This window comes from Cyanistes caeruleus, chromosome 3 (genome assembly GCF_971803275.1).
Source record: "Cyanistes caeruleus chromosome 3, bCyaCae1.hap1.1, whole genome shotgun sequence".
In the NCBI taxonomy this organism is placed as follows: Eukaryota; Metazoa; Chordata; class Aves; order Passeriformes; family Paridae; genus Cyanistes; species Cyanistes caeruleus.
Window position 1 is genome coordinate 10,733,020 of NC_141703.1, and position 21,226 is coordinate 10,754,245.

Below are 21,226 nucleotides of genomic sequence, written 5' to 3' on the forward strand. Positions count from 1 at the left end.
GTAAAGCACAGTAAAATACAGAATAGAACAGAATAGACTGTTTCAGTCAGAAAGGACCTACAGTGACCATCTAGTCCTTCTACTTGACCATTTCAGAGCTGATCAAATGTTAAATCACTTTTTCAGGGTATTTTCCAAATGCCCGTTAAATGCCGACAGACATTCACCGCCTCTTCAGGAAGCCTCTCCCACTCTCTGGCCTCCCTCTCAGTCAAGAAATGCTTTCCAATGTCCAGTCCAAACCTGTGCAGTGTGTTAGGCTCAAAATTTGCTGACTTTAAGCCATATCAGAATAGTGACTTTGGAGTGTTTGCCTAAAGTGGATTAAGTTCAGTTCACAGTGTCCCACCAATGTTTTGATCTGTGTTGGAGTACCATAAAAACATGAACAAAGTGCTGATGTCTGATTAAAAGGAAACAAAACACCTCAACAAAACAGGTGTTTTTCTCAAAAAAGAACAAACACAACACCTCAGACAAAAGAAACCAAATAGCAAAAGGCAAGTTATGGTGTCTTTCCTTTTCTTAGGATTGATGCAACTGATACATTATTATATATATATTTTTCATTTATTAGATAGAATATTTCACTAAGATGACAGATACATTGTTGATTGGGGATTTTTCCTGCTATTTATGTATCTATTTAGGGTTAGGGTTAGGCCAGGCTCCGTAGCTTATGTGCTGTGACCATAGCTTATGTGGCCTGGAGAACTAGTCCTTTATATTCAGAATAGGAAAATAAAAAAACTTGTTTGTTTTTTTTCTGGCACACTCCTATGCTTGCTGAGTTGTGCTCCTTTTACATTCAAGTAATAGCATTTTTGTGATAGGACCCACATTTTTTAATCAACAATTAATTTTAAAAAAATAGGAGCATTGTAATTGATAGAGAATGCTCAAAATGTTTAAATGTTATGGAATTTTCAGAAGAGATATCTCTTTTCTTCTGCTGTATATGTTACTTCCTTAGTTGGCTCTGTCAGGTATTTACTTTGAAGTGCATTATCCATTTTAAGTGTGAAATTTAGCTACTTCACTGCTTTATACTTCAACAAAGTTGAAATTAAGAATTTCAAGTGTTAGGAAGCTGATATTGTCTTTCTTTGCATAAAAAAAATATGGATTAACCAGTATCAGACTGACAGCAGCTTGTGGAGTACTTAAAAAATTGGTGCAAGTGTGGGAGGGATGACAGAGTGGGACAGTTCCACAAATTGTGGAAATGTCAATCTGAAGAAGCAGGAGCCCTAAGGAATCTTTGGAAATAGTTCAAAATTGGTGCAATTTATCTAAGTCTGTGATTGTAAATGCAAGCAAAAAAAGAAAAAGAAGGTAGATTTTTAGATGTTCACTCTTTTGATATCTGATGCTTTTCTTCTCTCAGGAAGATTATTTTAAGAGAATTATTTTACCCAAATCACCAGGACAATTCATTATCTATTGTGTAAACTTGACTTTTGAGTCTGAAAGCCTCTGTCTGTGCTGGAATTTATAGTCAGCTCTCCCTGAAAATATATCATGGGTGAAGCTGTCTATCTGGTGTTTCACTGCACTGTTAAGTGCTGCAGCCAGCTGTGGCTGTGTGTTGTCCCCAGTACAAGACAGACAAGGTTTTGTTCAAGCAGGTGCAGAGGAGACCATGAGGGCTGGAGCACCTCTCTAGGAAAACAGTCTGAGAGCTGGGATTGGTCATCCTGGAGAGGAGAAGGCTCCTGGGACACCCCACTGCCACCTTTGGGATCTGCAGATGGGCTTTCTGTACGGGCAGTAGTGATGGAACACTGGGAATGGCTTTAAACTGAAAGAGGGCAGGTTTAGATTGGATATTAGGAGAAAATTCTTTACTGTGAGGGTGGTGGGGCACTGGAGCAGGTTGTCCAGAGAAATTACAGATTCCCCATTCCTGGTTAGTGTTCAAGGCCAGACTGGGGGGTTGCTGTGGGTAACCTGGAAGTTTCCCTGCCCATAGCAGGAAGGTTGGAAGAAGGCGATCATTAGAGGTCTCCTCCAACTGAAGCCATTCTATGAGTCTATGATTAAGAAACTGGTAATTTGTAAATAAAATTAATTTATACAGTTTTCTGTTTCTCTTGTGAAATAAAAAAATTTGACTCAGTTCAGATATACTACTAACAGTACAAAACACCTGAAATTTATCCTTGAAGCTGAATATAGAAATATTTTTAAAGAAGTACTATTCTTTGAATATTCTTTCCTTTCAAATCAGTTCTTGCTCATTTGGAAGTTTTCTTTGCCTTCAAAAGAAATATAAAAGTCAAAGCTGGCGTGGTTTTGATTTGGCCCACTGTTATTTTCCTCCTGATGCTGTGGCTTTTTTTGGATACTGAGCTAAGCTCAGTACCATTACCAGCACCCAATTTTCTCCCACTGTTGTGTAGTAGTGAAGCTCTGGAGGTGTCTCCCAGCTGACCTTGGTGAGACTTGTGTGCTGTGGAGGTGGAGAGATTTGGTAGTGCCAGAAGAGGCATAGGAAAAGATCCATGATATTCTGTGCCTGTTTGGGGTTTGGGTTTGTTTTTTATTTGTGGAAGAAAATAGAAATATAAACAGTCTGCAAAACTTTGCTTCAGTAACTTGGAGCCTGATAGCTGAATTATTAAGTCAATTTTAATTTCTTAGTTATTTTAATTCTCTTAACAACTCCCAAAGTCTTGCTCCTACACTTAGAGCTGGATCTATTAAATCAAAGCCAAAGCAAATCAGTGTACAGAATAACAAATGCAGATATATTTGGAAAGCAAGTCTCAGCCCAAACTCAGTAGGAGGTAGTAGGCTGATGACATTAGGAATATGCAGTGTAAATATGAATGTATGATAGAACACAAAGTTATGTGGTACTAAGAATTCACAATTTCACTGCCTATACGCCTCATTAGGTAGGTAATGAATTTCACACATTTCAGGACTTAAACTACCCAACCTACCATTATGTTTTTGCATCAGTAAGTCTGTGAAAGCATTAGTTTATGAAAGCTGATGTACTTTAATAATGCTAATAGCATTCTTGATTATGTTCAGAGAAAGTAGAATACAATATCACTAATTTGATATCCCATTTTTAAATACCAGCACAGACATTTCTTCTGAAGTAAATATTTTGTAGTCAGGTTGATTATTGCAAAAGTGATCATCCATGAACAAAAATTAGATACACAGCCATACATTATTTTCCTTTTAATTTCTTGAGTAACCAAAATCCTAGGAAAAAAACCAAACAAACAGACATTTGGGCAAAGATAAATTCTAAAATACTTAGTTGTTTCTAATTATAGCTTACAATGAAAAAAATACAGAAATGAATGCTTTTTTTCTCTATTCTATTCTTTGAAAACTTTTCTATAAATTTTAAACAGAAACAATTGGATTACCCACATATTCACTCATCTAGTTAATCAGATTAGTGTTAATCCTGTGGCTTTAGTTTGGTTTCTTCCCATCAGGCTAAATATCATTTCTAAATCTAATGTAAGTCTTCATAATTATATTATGAATATTTAAGAAAGTAGCTAAATTCAATAATGCAGTACATATTTTCTACATGCAACAAAGGAAAGAGAATAAATCAAACATTTTGAAAGATTATTAAATTATTCCAGCAAGGAAACCCTCTTTTTTTTTTTTTTTTTCCAGTTAGTACATTACAGAGATGTTATATTTTTATATCACCCAAATGTAAGAGTTTCTGTAGAAAAAGATAATTCCAAGAACTTCTAAGGACATGTCCATGTGCATCCTGCTTCTGGGGTCATGGAAGAATCACTGCTGACTGCATTCTGCCAGAGAAGTGGGACTTTAGTTTTGTCAATCCATTTGTCCTTGAATGTCCTGTTCTTAAGGATCTGGTGACAACAGAGGGGTATCAAAAGATCGTTCTTTAATCTGTCTTCCTCCCTTGTCCATAGTTTGTGTATTTGTAGATACATATGTTTGTTTCCGTAGGTTTCTAGCAAAGCTACACTTAGATTTGTTATCTATTTAATACTAAATCCTAAAAAAATCCTACATCTCTTTAGGGTGTTTATTTCTCACATCAGAATTTTACAGATTGTATGACATTTTAAAATGTGAAGCAAATGGTCTTCCACACTGTGCATACCATGATCTGTTCCTTTTCTCAATTAGCAAAAAAGTTATCATGAAAACTTCATTTAAGAGGTGATAAATGTTATATACATGAATACTTCTGTAAAATGTTGAGAAACTGATGAATGCTTTCTGAAGGACCTGTTTTCCAAACAATAAACTCTTGCATGCCCTTCTCAGTGCTCGGTCACAAAAGTTACTTTTTGCTTGATGTAAGAAACTAAATTCTTTAGATGTGCTACCAGCTTAGTCTGGTCTCTAACTCCCACTCTCTATAGCAAGGTATAAAGCTTGCTTAACAGTGTTGAAGAATTATTCACTTGGAGCTTAGCAAAAACCACTTGATGGTTTTCAGTTCAATCTGTTTGATCTGACACTTCCAAAGGAACAGAGTGACCTTCATTAGTTTGAACATATGGAAGTGATTTTTAGATAAAAGAAAACAAGCTCTGCCCTAGTGAAACAAAACAAAATTAAATCAGACTTGCAATAGTTGGAAATAATTAGCCCCCAAAAGTATCAAACTACAAAATAAGATTATGACTTTGTGTGTTAAAAAAAAAAACAGACACATGTAAATTTGTTGAAATCTTTTATTGTCTGTCCTTCTGAAGCTCTGAGAGGGCAGGGAAAGTAACATCATTCCCCTCTGGACTTTCATGCCTTGGTGTGTCAGGTGCATTTTCATTGCTCTTCATGACCCCCAAAAGACAGGTAAAGGCTCTGAGTGCTTCTTCTTCCTGGTTTCCTTTGCAATACCTTTTATTTGTTCATAGAAACTATAATATTGCACAATAGTATAGATGACTGCAGTTCATTCCTTTTCCCCAGATATTATTTATTCACTTGTTTAAATGCAGCTCAGTTTCAGTATATGCTTTCTGTTGCCACCCCACTATTAAATAGGGGTTTATTGCCTAAATCCTCTCATCACTTTATTGACCACTGATGTATAAAATGTCTTAGATAACATATTTTTTTTTTCATATATACGGTAAAGTTTTGCCCTAAGTTTCTAAGGTCATTGTTTAAGAAGTATGACTTTGATAAGCCATTGGAAAAGGTCAAGAAAAATGCGTCTCTACAAGGAAAGATGAAGGACAGCTGAAGCATAAATCACCACCCGAGCAGGCTGGCTCCAGCTGTTCTCTGCTGGGTTCAGTGTACCACATCCGTAATGATGCAGGCAGAAACTTAGGGGAAAAATGCTCCTGTAACTCCTTAAGAACTTCAGCAGTTAAAAAAGAAATGTTTTAAACTTATCCTCACTTGACTCTGCATCTTCCATCCAAATGCTCTCCCTAGGCCAGTCTCTCACAGGTTCAGATTGATCATGAGAACAGAGACAGAGTCCTTTTGTCAAGGGATGTTGTATGATAGGCTTTATCAAAGTGATTCCTCTTTCAAAAATAAGACTCAAGTCAGACACCTCCTGTTCTGGAAGGCAGCAGAAGAGAAAGTAGAGCACTCACAGAAAGAAATAATTGACAAATGTAGAATTTTAAAAAGAAAAAAAAAATAAATCGTTTCACTTATTTTCCTAGAACAATACAATTATACAAAGTAAGGAAACCACAAGATAAGCCAAAGTTTAAGTGATATTTTAGCTGTGATTCCACTTATGTTGTTTACAGAAAACTGAGCCAAAATTGAAAAAAATCAGAAAGTCTTACATTTAGTGCATGGTTGCAGTTCTTCCAGAATAGTCTTGTAACCCTATAAAAACTTTTTCATTTTTTTTCTCACAATTTGTTTATCCCTAATATGTGGAATATTATACTGATTAGTGGAAGAAAGAGAAAACTAAAAAGGTGCAGTAACCTAGAATATTTCTGTTTAGTTGCATATTTTCTAGCTTCTCTATCATGCCTTTCCATATAAACTGCTTGCTTGAAACTCAGAACTGAAAAAACTGGAGTGTTGTACAGCTGCAAATGTTTAAATAACTAAACTTAATATAGAGAAAGACATAGATTAGTAAAAAGCAAATGAATAAAATTAAATACGTAACAATTAACTATCCAGAACATTCAAAAGAAACTGTAATGTCAGGATGCAATTAAAACAAAAATAAATCCAACCTGAAAATCAGTGCATCAGCAGCTTTGGTAACATGGAGTAATATTGTCTATAATTCTGCTTCTCTCCAGTTACATTCCAAAGCAGACCAGGTTGGATTGGTCCATTTAGTCTTCAAATCTATGAAAATACAATAACAAAACTGCTTTTATAGGAAAGTGTCAATATATTGACAATAATGTTTTTGAGAAGTCTCCTATGGTGCAAAATGAGTGTAGTTTGTGTAATTTGTTGGACAAAGAGAGTAGAGGGTTTCTACCTCACAAATTCTGTTGCTAGTCAAAAACTTATTCACTTTTTTGGATGGTGTACTAGATTCAATGGACTTAACAAAGTGATATGGAACAAATACTTCTTTCATCTTTGCATAGGCTAAATATGTAATATCTGTGTTCAAATAACGTGAATATTATTTCTCCTTTGACTGATAGCTTCTTCTCAGACTCCTTTTCTGCTAATTCCATTGTGGTTATATTCTAAACAGCAGAGAGCAAACCTTCTTACTGAAGTTTTATTTGTCAATAAGATTAATAGATAAAATGGCATGAACATTTACCAAAGAAAAATAATTTTGTTTTGTTTCCCTATAATAAAAAAACCTATAAAAATTTTGTTGATAAACAAAACTGAATCTTAAGGGGGCAGTCTCCTTCAGTCCCCTTCACTAAGTGTGTTCTTTCCTCGATATATGAAATTAATGATAACCAGATTGAAGAATACCTGTCTTGTCCCTGATTACTTTAGATGCTGCTTTCTGCTTTGTTGTTGCTTATAGTAGCTTCAGTTCAGCAGAATTTCTTTTGTCCATTTTAGTATATAATCACTATTGATCAGCCAGGAAATAGTAGAGATATGAAAAAAGAAATCAAATAGCAACCTTGAAATTACATGCTGGCAGAATCTCACCATGTGCTACCTAAGTTATTCATTTGAGAGAGTTCAGTGCTGAGCTGGGAGTGGCTGGAGCCATGCTGGGACACTTTCCAGTATGCAAGCACAAAAGTTGTGTGAGTGAAGTACAATGAGGACTTCTGCTGCAGCACTGTGATTGCCCCTTTGCAGTCAGTAGAAATCTTCTTGAGATGATTGTTAATACTGATTCTTACAGTTTTATGCTGTTGTCAAATTTAGGGCAAGGAAGGAAAGGAAGGAAATGGGATGCAATTATGACATGCCACACTAAGAAATAAGACACTGGGGTTTGAAATGTGTAAGGCACAGGACTTAGCTGTAATGAACAATGTAAACTGAAGTGCTTCAGAAACTACTCAACTATGGGGAAAAAAGACTTTTGTCATTGTTACTAATTATTTAAAATTCCTGTTCTTCAGCTACATTAATGGTATACAGGGAGCCATGTGTGTTGTGTCTATCTAGGTGTTTCCAGTGTGTAATTTTCACAGTTTATACAGCAATGATATGTAAAACACAAAGATTAGCATTTCATTTCAATACTATGTTATTATAATGGTGAGTGCAGTAAGGACAGATACATTATTTTTTCTCTCAAAACTTATTTTTTTAGTCATATTAGATGTTCTTACTTAACTTTTAGATTCTTTTTTTCATCCTTGCAATAGCTTTTGGTCCACTTTTGTTTTATATATTTTTTTAAAATTTATTGAATATTATTAATTAAGGGCCTTAAATTCACAGTAGGAAACAGTGATAACATTTTTTTTTTAGTAAAACTTGTGCAAATTCATTTTTCTGAAAAAATTACTTCACATGCCATTGGCTCTTCTATTTTTCTTTCTATTGAAAGTTTGGAACTTTACTTCTTATTTCTAGGATTGCCTTCCTCATTCCAGGTAAGAGTGGTAAAACTGAAAGAAATTGGTTTTCCTTATGCTGAACCCATTAACTCCAGCCAGCAGCCAAGCCCCACACAGCCACTCACTCATTCCCCCAGCAGCAGGATCATGGAGAGAATAAGAAGGATCAAAGCTGGAAAACTCTGAGGTAATAGTTTATTGGGAAAGAAAAAGCCATGCACACAAGCAAAGAAAAACAAGGAATTAATTCAGTGCTTCCCATGGCTGGGCAGGTGCTCAGCCATCCCAGGAGAGCAGGGCCCTATCACAGGTAATGGTGATTTGGGAAGATAAACCCCTTCACTCCAAACATCCTCCCCTTGCTTCTTCTTCCCCCCACTTCATACACTGAGCCATGGTGTCACATGGTCTGGAATATCCCTGTGATCAGTTTGGGTCACCTGTCCCTGCTGTGTCCCCTCCCAGCCTCACAGGCACTCCAGCCTTCTCAGCAGTGTGGAAAAGCAGTAAAGGAAAAGCAGAAAAGGCCTTGGCTCTGTGCAAGCCCTGCTCAGCAACAAAACATCTCTGTGTTATCAGCTCTGTGTTCAGCACAAACCCAAAATACAAACCCATATTAGCCACTGGAAAGAAATGTAATTATCCCACTAAACCCAGCCCAGTCCTATATATAGACATTGTGACCTTAAGGATTTTATAAAGTCTTGACAGCAGAAATAGCCCTTCTAAAGGCTGTGGTCAGCCTGAAAGAACTCTGGACTGAGATTCCTCACTGCTGCCTTATAAAACACTCTTAAATATATTGATAAACCTATTCCCAGTAGTAGCCAGTCAGAAAAAGCCTTTTGTATGTTCCAAGTGCCCTTGCACAAACCATCTGTGATGTCCACAATTTAAAAATTGTCTACTACTGTCCAGCATGATTTAATAACAACTCATCTGCAGTCAGTAACTCAGCTGCAGGTGAAGGGGTTCATGAGTTCCTGGGGTCAATTCTAACACAATATGCACTCAAATTACATTTTCTGAACTTTATTTTTTGGCATAAATCTATAAATGGCATACACCTTTCATTCTGTGGGAAACATCCTGCTAAAGAGTGAATATAAACAAAATAAGTCCTTGAGAGACACTGATTTACACTGTAGTTTTCATTATTGAAGTGAACATCCTATTTTAAGTTTTAGAGCCTTGGGGTTTTTATTATTCAAAATTGATCAAATAGGGGCATTATTTAGAAATTTCAAATGTATAGTAAGGAAGGGATTTTTATGTTACATTAAATTAAATTATATTGTCATCATTATAAAGACCTCTCTAATAAAATATTTATATTTTTTTTTTCTGAAATAGTACTTTACATTTTGGTATATATACATATTAGAAAAGCCTGATTAATTATGTAGATATCATGGTGTGTTTAACTACAAGTGAAGTACTTTGTTAATTGGGTTTGCTCAATCACTAGTGCAAGAAAACATTTATTTTGAGTTGTTTTATTTTGCTTTGTTTTGTTTTGTTTAGAGTGGCTACTCCCTAACTCTTCAATTCTAGTTTGTAATAAAGCAAAAGTAAATAGATATAGATATGGATATAGATATAGATATAGATAATATAAATATAGGTATAAATATAGATATAAATATAAATATAAATATAAATATAGGTATAAATATAAATATAAATATAAATATAAATATAAATATAAATATAAATATAAATATAAATATAAATATAAATATAAATATAAATTAAATATATGTATATTATTTTATTGAGTGAGCTAAGCCAAGTATTTTCACAGTGAAATAGGAAATGTTTCTCATATGTTTGGAGCTTGTATATTCGTAGTCACTTGTGTAATGGACTCCTGGGATATCCTGAATGCAGTTTTCATTATGCAGCTTCACTGTCCTCTTGGGTGGGAGAATTGGTCATCATGGAGTCCCAGGACTGTGGTGTCTGATGAGAAACTCAGTCTTGCTGCAAAAAGCACATTCCCTGGAGGAGGACTGCTAAATATCTTACTTACGTACAAACCTTAGGAGACATTATGGAACCAATTCATCTATAAATATTTTGATTTTTGGTGATAAGAAATGTCAGCATTTCTTACTAAAAGCAGCTCTTATGAAAAATTGATACAACTGTTGATCCAGCTTTCCTTTGAAGCAGAGGGTCTTTGTTAATTTCTTAATCCTCTCACCCTGGCCAAAAAAATAAAACAAAACAAAACAACCCAAACTACCCACATCAACAAGGAAACATATAATAAAATAAAAATGGGTGGGACTTTTGTAGTTTGTGTTTTCCTTTCCACGGTCAGCTGACACAAACAAGCTGTTGTACTTTTGTCAGCAATGAACAATGCAAAATCTCCAGTATGCCAGGACTCAGAAGATATTAAAGTCTCAAAGGGGAAAGGAACTCAAGTAATGATTTGCCAAGAAATAGGTGGCAGCTGTTGCCAGTGTCACAGTGAAAGGTGTTTAGGCTTTGTCCTTAAGCCTCCAGCACAACCCTTGAGCCACGTGCTGTAGCCTGGCAGGGAGATTTTGCTCAAGCAGCTCACTTCTGTTATTCACCCTTCCTGAAGTCTACAGCCTCTTTGTTGTTTCAAGTGTACTCTAAAGCTTACATCAGAAATCCTGGCCCAGAGAGGGCACAAAAATGAGTTGTTTTGTGACCTGAGTATACAGCTTCCTAAAAAGAGGGCTTAGATTTGCTTCAGATTAAATTTAAGAATTTGTGCCTTAGGCTACCCTTGTTCTCTTGATGGGGCTTTATGTGTTCCAGTTCTGTTTCTTCTGTTCTTTTTGCTTTTTCTTTGACTTAAACACGCTGCTAAGTGTGCTTACTCAGTTTTTCTCCCTAGGCTTCAGCAGGGATTGCTGAAAGGTTTTCTTCTTTCTCTAAACCTCAGCTGAGTTCATGGAAGGATGTTTATCCTTTCTTCTGGAAGAAGGAAAAGTGCTGATAGATAGAAGTCTCTTTTCCCTGCTGAAGCATTTCTCTTCCAGGTGTTTAGGCTGCACCATTCTGGAATCAGCCTTGCAGTGAGAGGTGCAGTGTTGGAACTACCAGCCAATGAATATTTCAATTGCTATCTGATTACTCTAGGAATTTCAGTTCTCTTCCCTAGAAGGCCTGTGAATTTGCAACCTAGTGAAGAAGTCTTCAAGAAAATACTGAGAACATATTTTTGTTCTGACTAATCTCATGAATTAATGAATGAAATGTTTATTCCTTCTTTCACTGCGCAGATTATATTTTTTGTGGCGTTTGGGGTTTTTGTTTATATTGTGTCAAGCTTCAGCTGCTTGGACAACTCTGTCTATTGGTGTTTCCATGCTACTATGGACGAGCCCGGTGCTGGATGCTAGACAATGCTTATCAGTGATTTTAGTGATTCCAGTTTCCAGAAATCACATTTCTTTCAAGTAGTGGATAAATCTCATTGTTATTTTATATTTCATATGAGCACATGACAAAATTCTTTAGCCTTTGCATTTTGCTAATATTTGCCTCGATGAAATAAGAAAGTACAGCCATTAATTATATCTTAAATAATAAATCTTCAACTTGTATTATTCATGTCCCAAAGGATTTATTCTTCAGAAAATCCTAAACCTTGTGTTGGTTTGTTAAGAATGAAGGATTATTGCAGACACTTTTTCTCAAATGTGGTCCAATTTCATAAGGGTTTTTGAGGCATGAACCTGTCATTTCTTGCTGCATATGCATTGAAACTCATGCTGTGTGTCATAATGCCATACTGTGTGACCCAGAACAGTTTATCTGTTCTTTTTTGTTGAACTAAACTTCTATGTGATTGCAGTTTAAAAGTACAGAAGTTTTCTTATATGGTCAGTTCTAGAAATATTAAAATATCATTTTTTCCTTCCTTTAAAAAACAGAATTTAAAAAAAAAAAAAAAGGAAAAAGGAAAAAACTTTTGAGTAATTCAGCTTTTGTTTTTCCTTTGTGTTTCACCAGTTGAGAAGATACAGAGCCAGTGGGATGAAGTGCATGGATACCTCCAAACCCGGAGGCAGCAGCTTCAAGAGATGTTGAAGGATTCAACGCAGTGGCTGGAAGCAAAACGAGAAGCTGAGCAGGTTCTTGAACAAGCAAAAGCTAAGCTTGAATCATGGAAAGGAATCTCCTACACTGTGGAAGCTTTGAAAAAGCAGAACACAGAACTTAAGGTCACTACTGAGTATTAAAAGATTTCCATTAGAGTTAATGAAGTCGTTAAAGAAAATGTCCTCTAACTGTTGTCCTCTAACTGTGGACAGTGTACATTGCCAAAAATCTTCCATAGCAAACTAAAAAAAATTAACCTGCAAAGTCTAAAATATGTGTCACATATTACAGAATATGAAATTGGTCTTAACAGTCATAGCAAATAGCTGTTTGATCTTGCAGGAAGAATATCTACCTTTGTAGCACAAGTATTTCACATCTGTTCAACAACAGCCCCAGAGCACTGGTACTGCAGACTGGGAAATCCTGTAGTATTGGGTTGGCTGCTTGTGGCTGCCTGCACTGCTAATGAAGCTGTATAGATTTCCTGGAAGTAATTGAAAAAAGTCACAATTATACCAAACTAAATGGGTATATTTCAGAAATCAAGCATTTTAGATTTGCCACAAGATTATCTCACCAGCTTCAACCTTGACAGGGTTATTAACTGAAAACAAAAACCCTGAAGTGGCTGTTCTTGTGATTTTAGCACACATTGCCACATTATGGTGCTTAAATGGGTTAACTTATATAGCTGAGCTGTACCCCAGGTAGAAAATATTCTCTGTCTGGCATCAATTTTAAGTTTTTTGTAATGGAAACAGTCATACTTTGGTGTCATTCTTCATGATTAAATTTTGAGAACAGCTGTTTAAGATTAATATCTCATTTTCTAGTTGGGGGAAACCAGGATTTAAACCAACCAATCAATCAGCCTTCTAAGGTGACTCCTGCTTCAATGGAGAAAGAGTTACACAAGTATTTTGTGATAGTCTCCTCTCCTGCCCACCAGATTTTTGTAGGGTTTTTTAACTCCTACCACTCAATTTTTGTTTAAAGTTTATGCTCTTAACACAGTCCTATTTACACAGCTGAATGGTAATGAACTGCTGTGAAGAGTTCATGTGGTAAGGTCCTCATCAAATGGTTTTACTGCCAGAGAAAATATATGTAGAACTTCACAATTGGTTCAGTGATCTCCATCATCAGTTAATTATTGCATTTCGAAGTAAATGCAAAATCTGTTGGGGTTTTTGTTTGCTTTTTTTTTTTTTTTTTCTTTTGCTTGCCTGTAAGAAGCATAAAATGTTCATTAACTCATTGTTTTAGAGCTGAGCTGAGGTTAAGTTTTCTCATTTAAGATTGTGGCAAAAGGGTCATTGCTTGGGAAGGGTAGATTATGGTAAACAAGGGCAATCACTCACTAATGTATTGGAAAGAGTTATAGCTCTTGTGTAGTACTGTCATTCAGCATAGAGGACTCCCATTTGTCACTGTCTTCCTGCAGAGATACAGTCCTGGCTTCTGCCCAGTGTTTGTTAAAAAAAAGGAAAAGCTCAACAAAGTCAATGTCTCAGCTCTGCAAAGACTCAATTAACAAAAGAAACAGTTCTGTGCAAGCACTGTCTTATAATATTGAGTGTCTTATGTTTTGAAAACAAATTACTTAACTAGAAAAACAATTGAAAATATTGCTTTATAAATGGATTTTTGTCCACTTTTTTACAAGAGTATATGAAGTTGAGATGAGGTCCATCTAAGAGTGTATGCTTTATGAAAAAGAAAATGTGAGGTTGCTTTGGATCAACATTATCCATGGAGAGAAATAAGAACATGCCATTCTCCTCCTCCAGCCCCAGAGTTCCAGAGAAAGAATAATAGTGTACTTACTCACAGAATGCATCTCTACCTATAAACAGCTTGAGAATGGAGACCTGCAGACTCTTTTGCCTCTTACTTTAGAAGCACTTGGGCTATGTGTAATCACAGCCATTCCCACCAGTCTGGTTCCAATGAGATGGATGTGTTGTGTCAAGTTACAGACATTAACCTATAATTTTAATTTCAGTGTCTCAGCTAGTCCATCTTAATTTGTGTCCTCCTGATGCTATGAACATCAACAAGCTCTACTCTTCCAGGATTGTTAACTTTCATTTTTTAGGTTTTGCCTAGCCTTTCTTCCTCAAGTCTAGAAAAAATTCATTTCTGTTTAGAGAATAGGGAATAGGAGGGGTGGGGGAATTTATTTTCTTTTTCTTTCTTCTCCTCTTTGTGTTTTTTTCTGTGCCAGCCTTCCTAGAGGAATTATCTTTGTCTGCCAGTAATTCCTATTGTGTCAAATCCTTCATCAAAGTTTCTCGGATGTGACAGCATCAGCTGTTATGTTCATGCTTGAAATAAGGGGTCATGAAGTCTAAGGAAAATGGAAATTTACTATTTTTTTTTTGAGTTAACAGCTTTATGTTTCTTCTGTACAGTATTAGCTAAACTGAAGGACCTAGAAATATATCAAGTTCTCAAAATAAATGCTTTCCAGGCTTCTGTGCCAAACACATATATTTTGATGTTGTCCCCTGAAGATGTAGAGTAAGTAGGCTGTCTTTTGGCTTGCTGTTGAAGAGGAAGCTGAAATTTCTATTCATTTGCTTTGAGGGAAAGAGAGAGGTCAGTGCAAGACTTAATAAATTCTTTAGGCATTAATTTTATCAGCTTTGTATCTCAACACAGCTCAATGTGAGAAAGTAGTCACCAACTGTTCTTCTGATTTTCTTGTTTAACATTGTAGGTCTGTCTAAAGACAGCTGAATCAATGTGTAGACCCTTCTGCTCTAGGGGAACTTTTAATCAGTGCTGGTGTTAATGCACTACTGTTAGGGCATCCTAATACATGAGTACATGGTAAACTCAGCAATACCAGCCTCTCCATTCTTATTTTTTTACAATGCCAGCATAAAACAAAATTCTATAGCTTGCTTGTATTTAGCCATTAACGTTTTTAAAATAATTTTAAAATTTTGTTTCTGACATTTAAAAGATAAAAGTAACCAGGCATAATAGCTAATAATTTAAAATATTATTAATTTTAATCAGAAATAAATGCAGAATTGAGAATTAGAACATTTTTTAATTTTTTTTTTTACTTGGTATTCAAGTACTAAACTGGTGTTAGGTGTGAGGAATCAGAATATGGCAATCTGGCCAATGAGAGTCTTTCCCCATTAAACCCTGGTTTTTATTGTTCATTGGGTGATGACTGCAGATGGTTAACTCAGCAGGCTGAAGGTTATAGGTGTATAAATAGTACACAAACACACCTCAACTCCTTGCATCAACATGTCATCAGAACATAATCTAGTGTAAAATAGCCTTTTCTTAATAGGATATTAAGCTGCTGTTTGAATGAGAAGAAAAAAAAAATTAAAAACCCACCAAAACCAAACCAAACTGCTAGGATTGACTGTTCCCTCCTTGGCTCCTTGCTTTGGTAGGAGCTAGTGAGGCATCTTTCCTCCCTCTGTGCAAGTTCATTAGGGATAGCCAAAGTGAAGAGGAGGAAGGATGGACACAATGTTTTATTCCTTTCCTTCACTGACCAGTTATTTCTCCGTCTAAAAACGAAATTAAATAGCAGCCTGATTACATCCCCTGCCCTGCTGGGACTCAAAAGGCCAGGTAGCCTTCCACTGTCAGAGCCCAGGGTGTGAAATTTATGTCCTGAATTTGTGAATAAGGCTGAGGCTGCCTTTGCCTGCCTTTCTTGCAGCATAGGAACATACTAGGACCCTTTTGCCATTCCCTGTGTACCAGGATGAAGAACAAAATCAGCATTTTGTGGGTTTTTATTATTCCAGGGCTGACAGTGTACTGCTTTGATTTCACTAAAATAATTATGTTCTTGTTATTGACAATGTTGCAAACACCAAATTAGAATTCCTTGATTAAAAAAATAAATTCTTTAAGCATATAAATAAAACATGCTGCAGATATACAGAAAAAAGACAGAAAGTCTGATTTTCCAGATTTGTGATATATACACAGAACTGGATGGTGTTGTACATACATATTGCTATATTTGAACTTCTGTGTATCATTGATTTTGTTCCACTGGGCAATCCTTGGATAAGATAAAGTGCAGCTCTGATTTCATTACTTGTTTTTAATCAAGGGCTCTTAATTGCACAGGCTTTATTCCTAATAGCATCAACTAGTCTCTTCTAATCAAAAATTATAAATAAATTTATACCTAAGTAACATGATAAATGCACAGCCTTAATTCTTTAAGCCTTTTAATAAACTCAGAAAACTCCAGTGATAACACAGGCAAAACAAAGAGAATGCTTTAAATAGAATTCCAGAAAGAAATTAAGGTAATGTAGCACTTTCCTTTAAAAAGAAAAGAACAAATGTGGTCTCAAAGAGCTAAAAGATAAATGAGGCCTAAATACACAAAAGGGAAAAGAGGAAACAAAAAAACCCCACAAACTGTGAGTATAATTCTGAAGTATACATTGCAGTAATGTAGGAGGACAGGTTAATGGGCCTCTGGTGGCATAGACAGGTAAAACTTGTACCCCAACACTTTGTTCTCAGTGTCTGCACACAGAGCAAAGTTGAAGCATGCACTCCTCAAAGCTGTTGAAAACTCACATATCGATTTCCAGTAAAACAGAGAATACAAATAGTTTCCATCACCAAAGCTCTCTATATTCATCATTTCTTTCCTGACTGACGACCTCGTGTTGTAGTGTCAGGAAGCTAATGGATTAATGTTGAAGTTAATGGTGAGAACAACACTTTTGGAAATAACCTTGTAATGGATATTCACATATTTTTTTATTATAAAACAAGGATTCAAATCTTTTAGAAAGTCAATTTTATAAACATGGGTCTGGGCAAAAATATCTTATTTTCAAAATAAAGTTTACAGACCATTAATTTACAATGCAGGCAAGATGTTATGGTAACTTTTCTATATAAAGTAGTGAACAGTCAGTCTGCTGTGATTCTTTGGCTGAGAATAAAAACTACCTGCATGCCTGTGTAATTTTAAACAAAGAGAAAGGTAGGGTAAAACAAAGACAAAAAGACCTAAATGTAAAATAGATACTTGCTATATAAAATCTACAAAACTGAAATGGCAATTACTGTAGAATTTATTTACTATTTAGTATTTTGTGTATATATTATTATGTTTATGTAAACATGAAAATTTATGTATTTGTTGCATATCATTCTGGCAGGAAAGGAGCTCAATTGGAAAACTGTTTCCAAAACAACAACATGTCTGTATCTTCCTCAAAGAAAACTTAGTAGTGTTTTCTACAATATTATCACCTCCCCTGTCTAGATCTCCTTACTTAGCAAAGAGAAATTTCTTTTAAAAATTGTCTTGACAGCTTCATCTTAGGTGAGCTTAACCAGAACATGTTCAGGTGGTTTCCAGGATTAGGGGTTTGTAGGCTCCTCCTAATGTTGGATTGGTAGAAAGAGGATCCCTTGTTCAAAACAGATAAACAAGGTGTTGTCTGGTGCCCAGTAACAGAGGCACCTGCCCTGCCATGAAGGAAGAGCACAGGAAAGGGGGGAAGTGCCTGTTTGCAGTTTTAAGTTATGGAGAGAACCCAGAGGTGCTGAAGTAGCCTTTTAACATAGAAGAGTTTGGGGGAAAAATTGAACCCCCCGCCCCCAAAACTCCATTTGGACTCTATTCAAAGAGCAAGTGCATTTTAGTCCCAGTCTAAATCAAAATGAGCTTAAAGACCTTCTGAGATTAAAACATAAATGCATAAAATATTTAACATTTATTTATTTTTACTTAGTATTTAGAGTCCTTCACTAGGGATTACATGTAAGTTCAGCTCTATGTGAAGAATTCCTTATGAGTCAAAACAAGATTTCAAAAGAAACACTGCTCTGGGAGAAAGAAGGGAAAAAAGCTATTTTTTTCTCTACAGGCCTTTCCTGATTTATGTAATGAAGCAAAACAATAAAGACAGTTGAGTCTTACTGTTTGTTGTCAATAGCTTCAAATGTTTACATGCAACTTACTCTTTCTATTTACAAACTGTTTTTCAACTTGTATGGTCCATTTTTTTTGGCTAGTTGGAGTCTGTTTAGTACAGAAGTACAAGCAGGCAATCAATTAACTTTGCTCTTTCATTTTGTTGTTACACATTATGGATTAAATACACAGCTTCAGTGCATTTATATGGAAATTTGCTCAGAGAGAAAGACTAACAGGAAAGATGCATGGGAGCTGGCTGCTGGCTGAGTGACTATTCTGGATTTCCTGGCTTGCTTCTGCAGTGAGGCAGCTGATCTAGGTGGAGAGGAGAAAAGAAAGAAAGGAGAGGAGAAAGTGGAGAGGAAAGAGGGAAACAAAGGATGATCAAAATTAAAAAAGCTTTTTAGTATTAAGCATAAATTAACATTATAAAGATATGGATAGGCTTACCAGTAGTTATTTTGCTGTATTGCAGATTTAATGCTATTCCAGTAGATGGCACTAATTACATAAACAATTTACTAAAATGAACTACATTTTTTAAAAAACAACCTGAAAACACAGGTATTTAATTGTCCAAATCATTATTATTTCACAGTATAAAAATTAAAATTAGTCAGAATATATGATTTAACTGTATTTTCTCTTTCGGTATTCAATGTCAATTCAACTACAAATAATTGTAGTTTCCATAATGCACAGTAATCCATCCATCTATTTATGTCTCCAAAAAGAATAATCAACATTCTAATCAATGGTTATCAATTTCAGCTGTCATGTCTCCTCCACTATTTAGAAGTTGGTTGCTTGGTCCTCTCAGAGTTTAGAAGTAGTTCTGTGGTCTTATGTCTAAAAGAGTTTAAAACATTTAGGAAGACTGATTTTCATTTCCAGTAAATCTGAGCAAGTATTTTTTTCTTTTTTTCCTTCTTTTTATATAGATGGTATAAGTTACTCAGCTCCTTTTCTAATAATCATACAATGTATGTAAACATTTAGTGTTGTTCTGAGGATTATTCTTTCTTTCTCTTTTTATTTCAGCAATTCTCAAAAGAAATACGACAATGGCAAATAAATGTAGATGTGGCAAATGACATGGCCCTTAAGCTGCTCCGTGATTATTCAGCAGATGACACCAGAAATGTACAACTGATGACAGATAGTATCAATGCTTCGTGGGGTGCCATTAATAAAAGGTAGGATACAAATTCTGCTGTTGGATTTGTTGTTGCTCTCCATTAACATTTGTTGTCCAGCTGCAGTTGGAGATTATAGAAGGTGAAGCTTTTGCAAATGATGTGACTGCAGAGATTGTGACTCTTCTGTAGAATATTTTTTTTAAATATGTCTTTAGAATAGCATTTAATTATGGCAAATAAAATTTAGCCCCCTGCCAATTGTCCTCTGCTATAAACAGCAGCCAACTAACTTAAGCTGATAGGTTTTATTTCAAGTATTTAAAATTGTTTCATATATCTGTACTATCTCCACATCACAATCACAATAGCGATTCTGACTCATAAACCAAATCTGAAAATGACAGACATATCCTATTGAAGCAAAGTATCCTATTGAAGCAGGTTCAAAGTAGAAATGTTATCCTGTATCTTTGAAGCAAATCTCTAGTCAAGAAAGTTTTTATTAAATCCTTGACCACTTTCTTGTTTACATTTTGCAGTCTTTCAGTGTTTGGTTTAGATAACAATTCCTTATTAAAAACAATTTTTTTTTGCAGCTTGCCAACAAATTGTGAATCATCTAATTTGCAATCTATAAGATTATAACATATTGCAGTAAAAATTACTTTCTTTATAATAATAAAAAAGTTTAAAATCACTGCACATAAGATTAGATAAGTAAAAATTATATGAAAGTTGTTTTAATCAGTATCTTGGATTAAGCTTTATAGTTTATAACTGAAACTATAAATTAATTAGATATTAACATGTTTTTAATTAAAGTCTATGAACAAGGCCAGAGAAGTCAGTTTAGCTAAATATGTAGTAAATTCAGTAGATCTTCTCACATAATGGTGGTTACTTAAATCACTGATGACTACAGAAGTTTAATGTCACTTTTTGTTTATTTTGATGGCCATATGAATGAGTCACTTTAGTAGCATTTTCCTGAAACAAACTTACAACTGACTTAAAACCCTGTTCAAATGAGAAAAGCAATACTCTTGATGTCCACTAAAAGAAAGACACACAGTAATTAGAAAGTTTTTATTTTTAACTAAACTGAGATTTTAGTATAAATATTCCATTTATACCTGTTTGCATTTCTCCTGTTATAGAAATAGTTGGTTTAGCTTTATTAGAAGTAGCCATATATTTAGGAAATAATGTTTTGCTCACTGTGGCCTGAGAGAGAGTTTGGTGACTGTCTGTTGCTGGATGAGTCTAATGCTCAAAACATTCCCCATGAGTAGATACAATCAGCAGCTCAAAAGGATTAGATGTGAGAACCAAAGGAAAGTTCTTCTGTCTGTATTTAGAACTACAACCCTTGCATGGTGAGAAGTCCAGGATATGTGTGTAGCTGCTGTGGCTGCTCTGCACTAATTGTGGCCAAGGGTGCATTTTTAAATCTGTCAATGCCTCAGCACAAGCCCAGGTGTGTCTAATGTTGCCCAAAGGTGAGAATGCCATTCTTGCATGGACTCTGCCAGGTACTAGGCTGAGAGAGAGTACAAATTCTTCAAAACACATTCCTTGCAAGCTTCTATAAAATGCACAGAGGTGTTAGACGAATTACTATAGTAAATATTTTTTATCTAAGAAGAGACCTGCTTAGGTGACTGAACTGCCATTTCCCTTAAAGAAGTACAAAAGGATAGGAATAAATATGAACTGTAAAATGAGTATCCTAGTTTTTATTGTATGATGTTGTTGCATTTCTAATATATTTTTAATTTCTTCTTTTGTAAACAGCTTTTGTAACACTTGTCATGATTTGGGAACTTGAAAAAGGAGCATGCTGCAAACAGTAGTTGATAAGCTTCTCTAAGGGCTGGATCACATTTTTGTTGGTCTTTTGTGAGACATTGATAAATATGGACATACTAAGGCATCAAGTCAGCACAAGTCTTTTACTTGGAAAATTTTCAGTGCATGTAGATTTTTTAGGTTTCTTTGAAGCACTAGTCAGGCATTTTGCTCATGCAGCAGCTCCTGAGTGAGGTCTTGAAAAAATGTCCTAGATTTCTGGAGGGTTTTAAAGACATGTAGATGTG

At 35.3% G+C, this 21,226-nt stretch overlaps 1 protein-coding gene across 24 annotated transcripts in view; it reads left to right on the plus strand.

Annotated features, from left to right (window-relative positions):
- DMD (dystrophin) overlaps positions 1-21,226 on the plus strand; it is a 1,136,032-nt gene that overhangs the window by 862,823 nt on the left and 251,983 nt on the right. For all 24 annotated transcript variants that reach the window (XM_086879790.1, XM_086879801.1, XM_086879781.1 and 21 more), the window contains 2 exons: positions 11,958-12,169; positions 19,033-19,187. In XM_086879790.1, the coding sequence (XP_086735916.1) occupies positions 11,958-12,169; positions 19,033-19,187 (367 nt within the window). The remainder of the gene's footprint in view (positions 1-11,957; positions 12,170-19,032; positions 19,188-21,226) is intronic.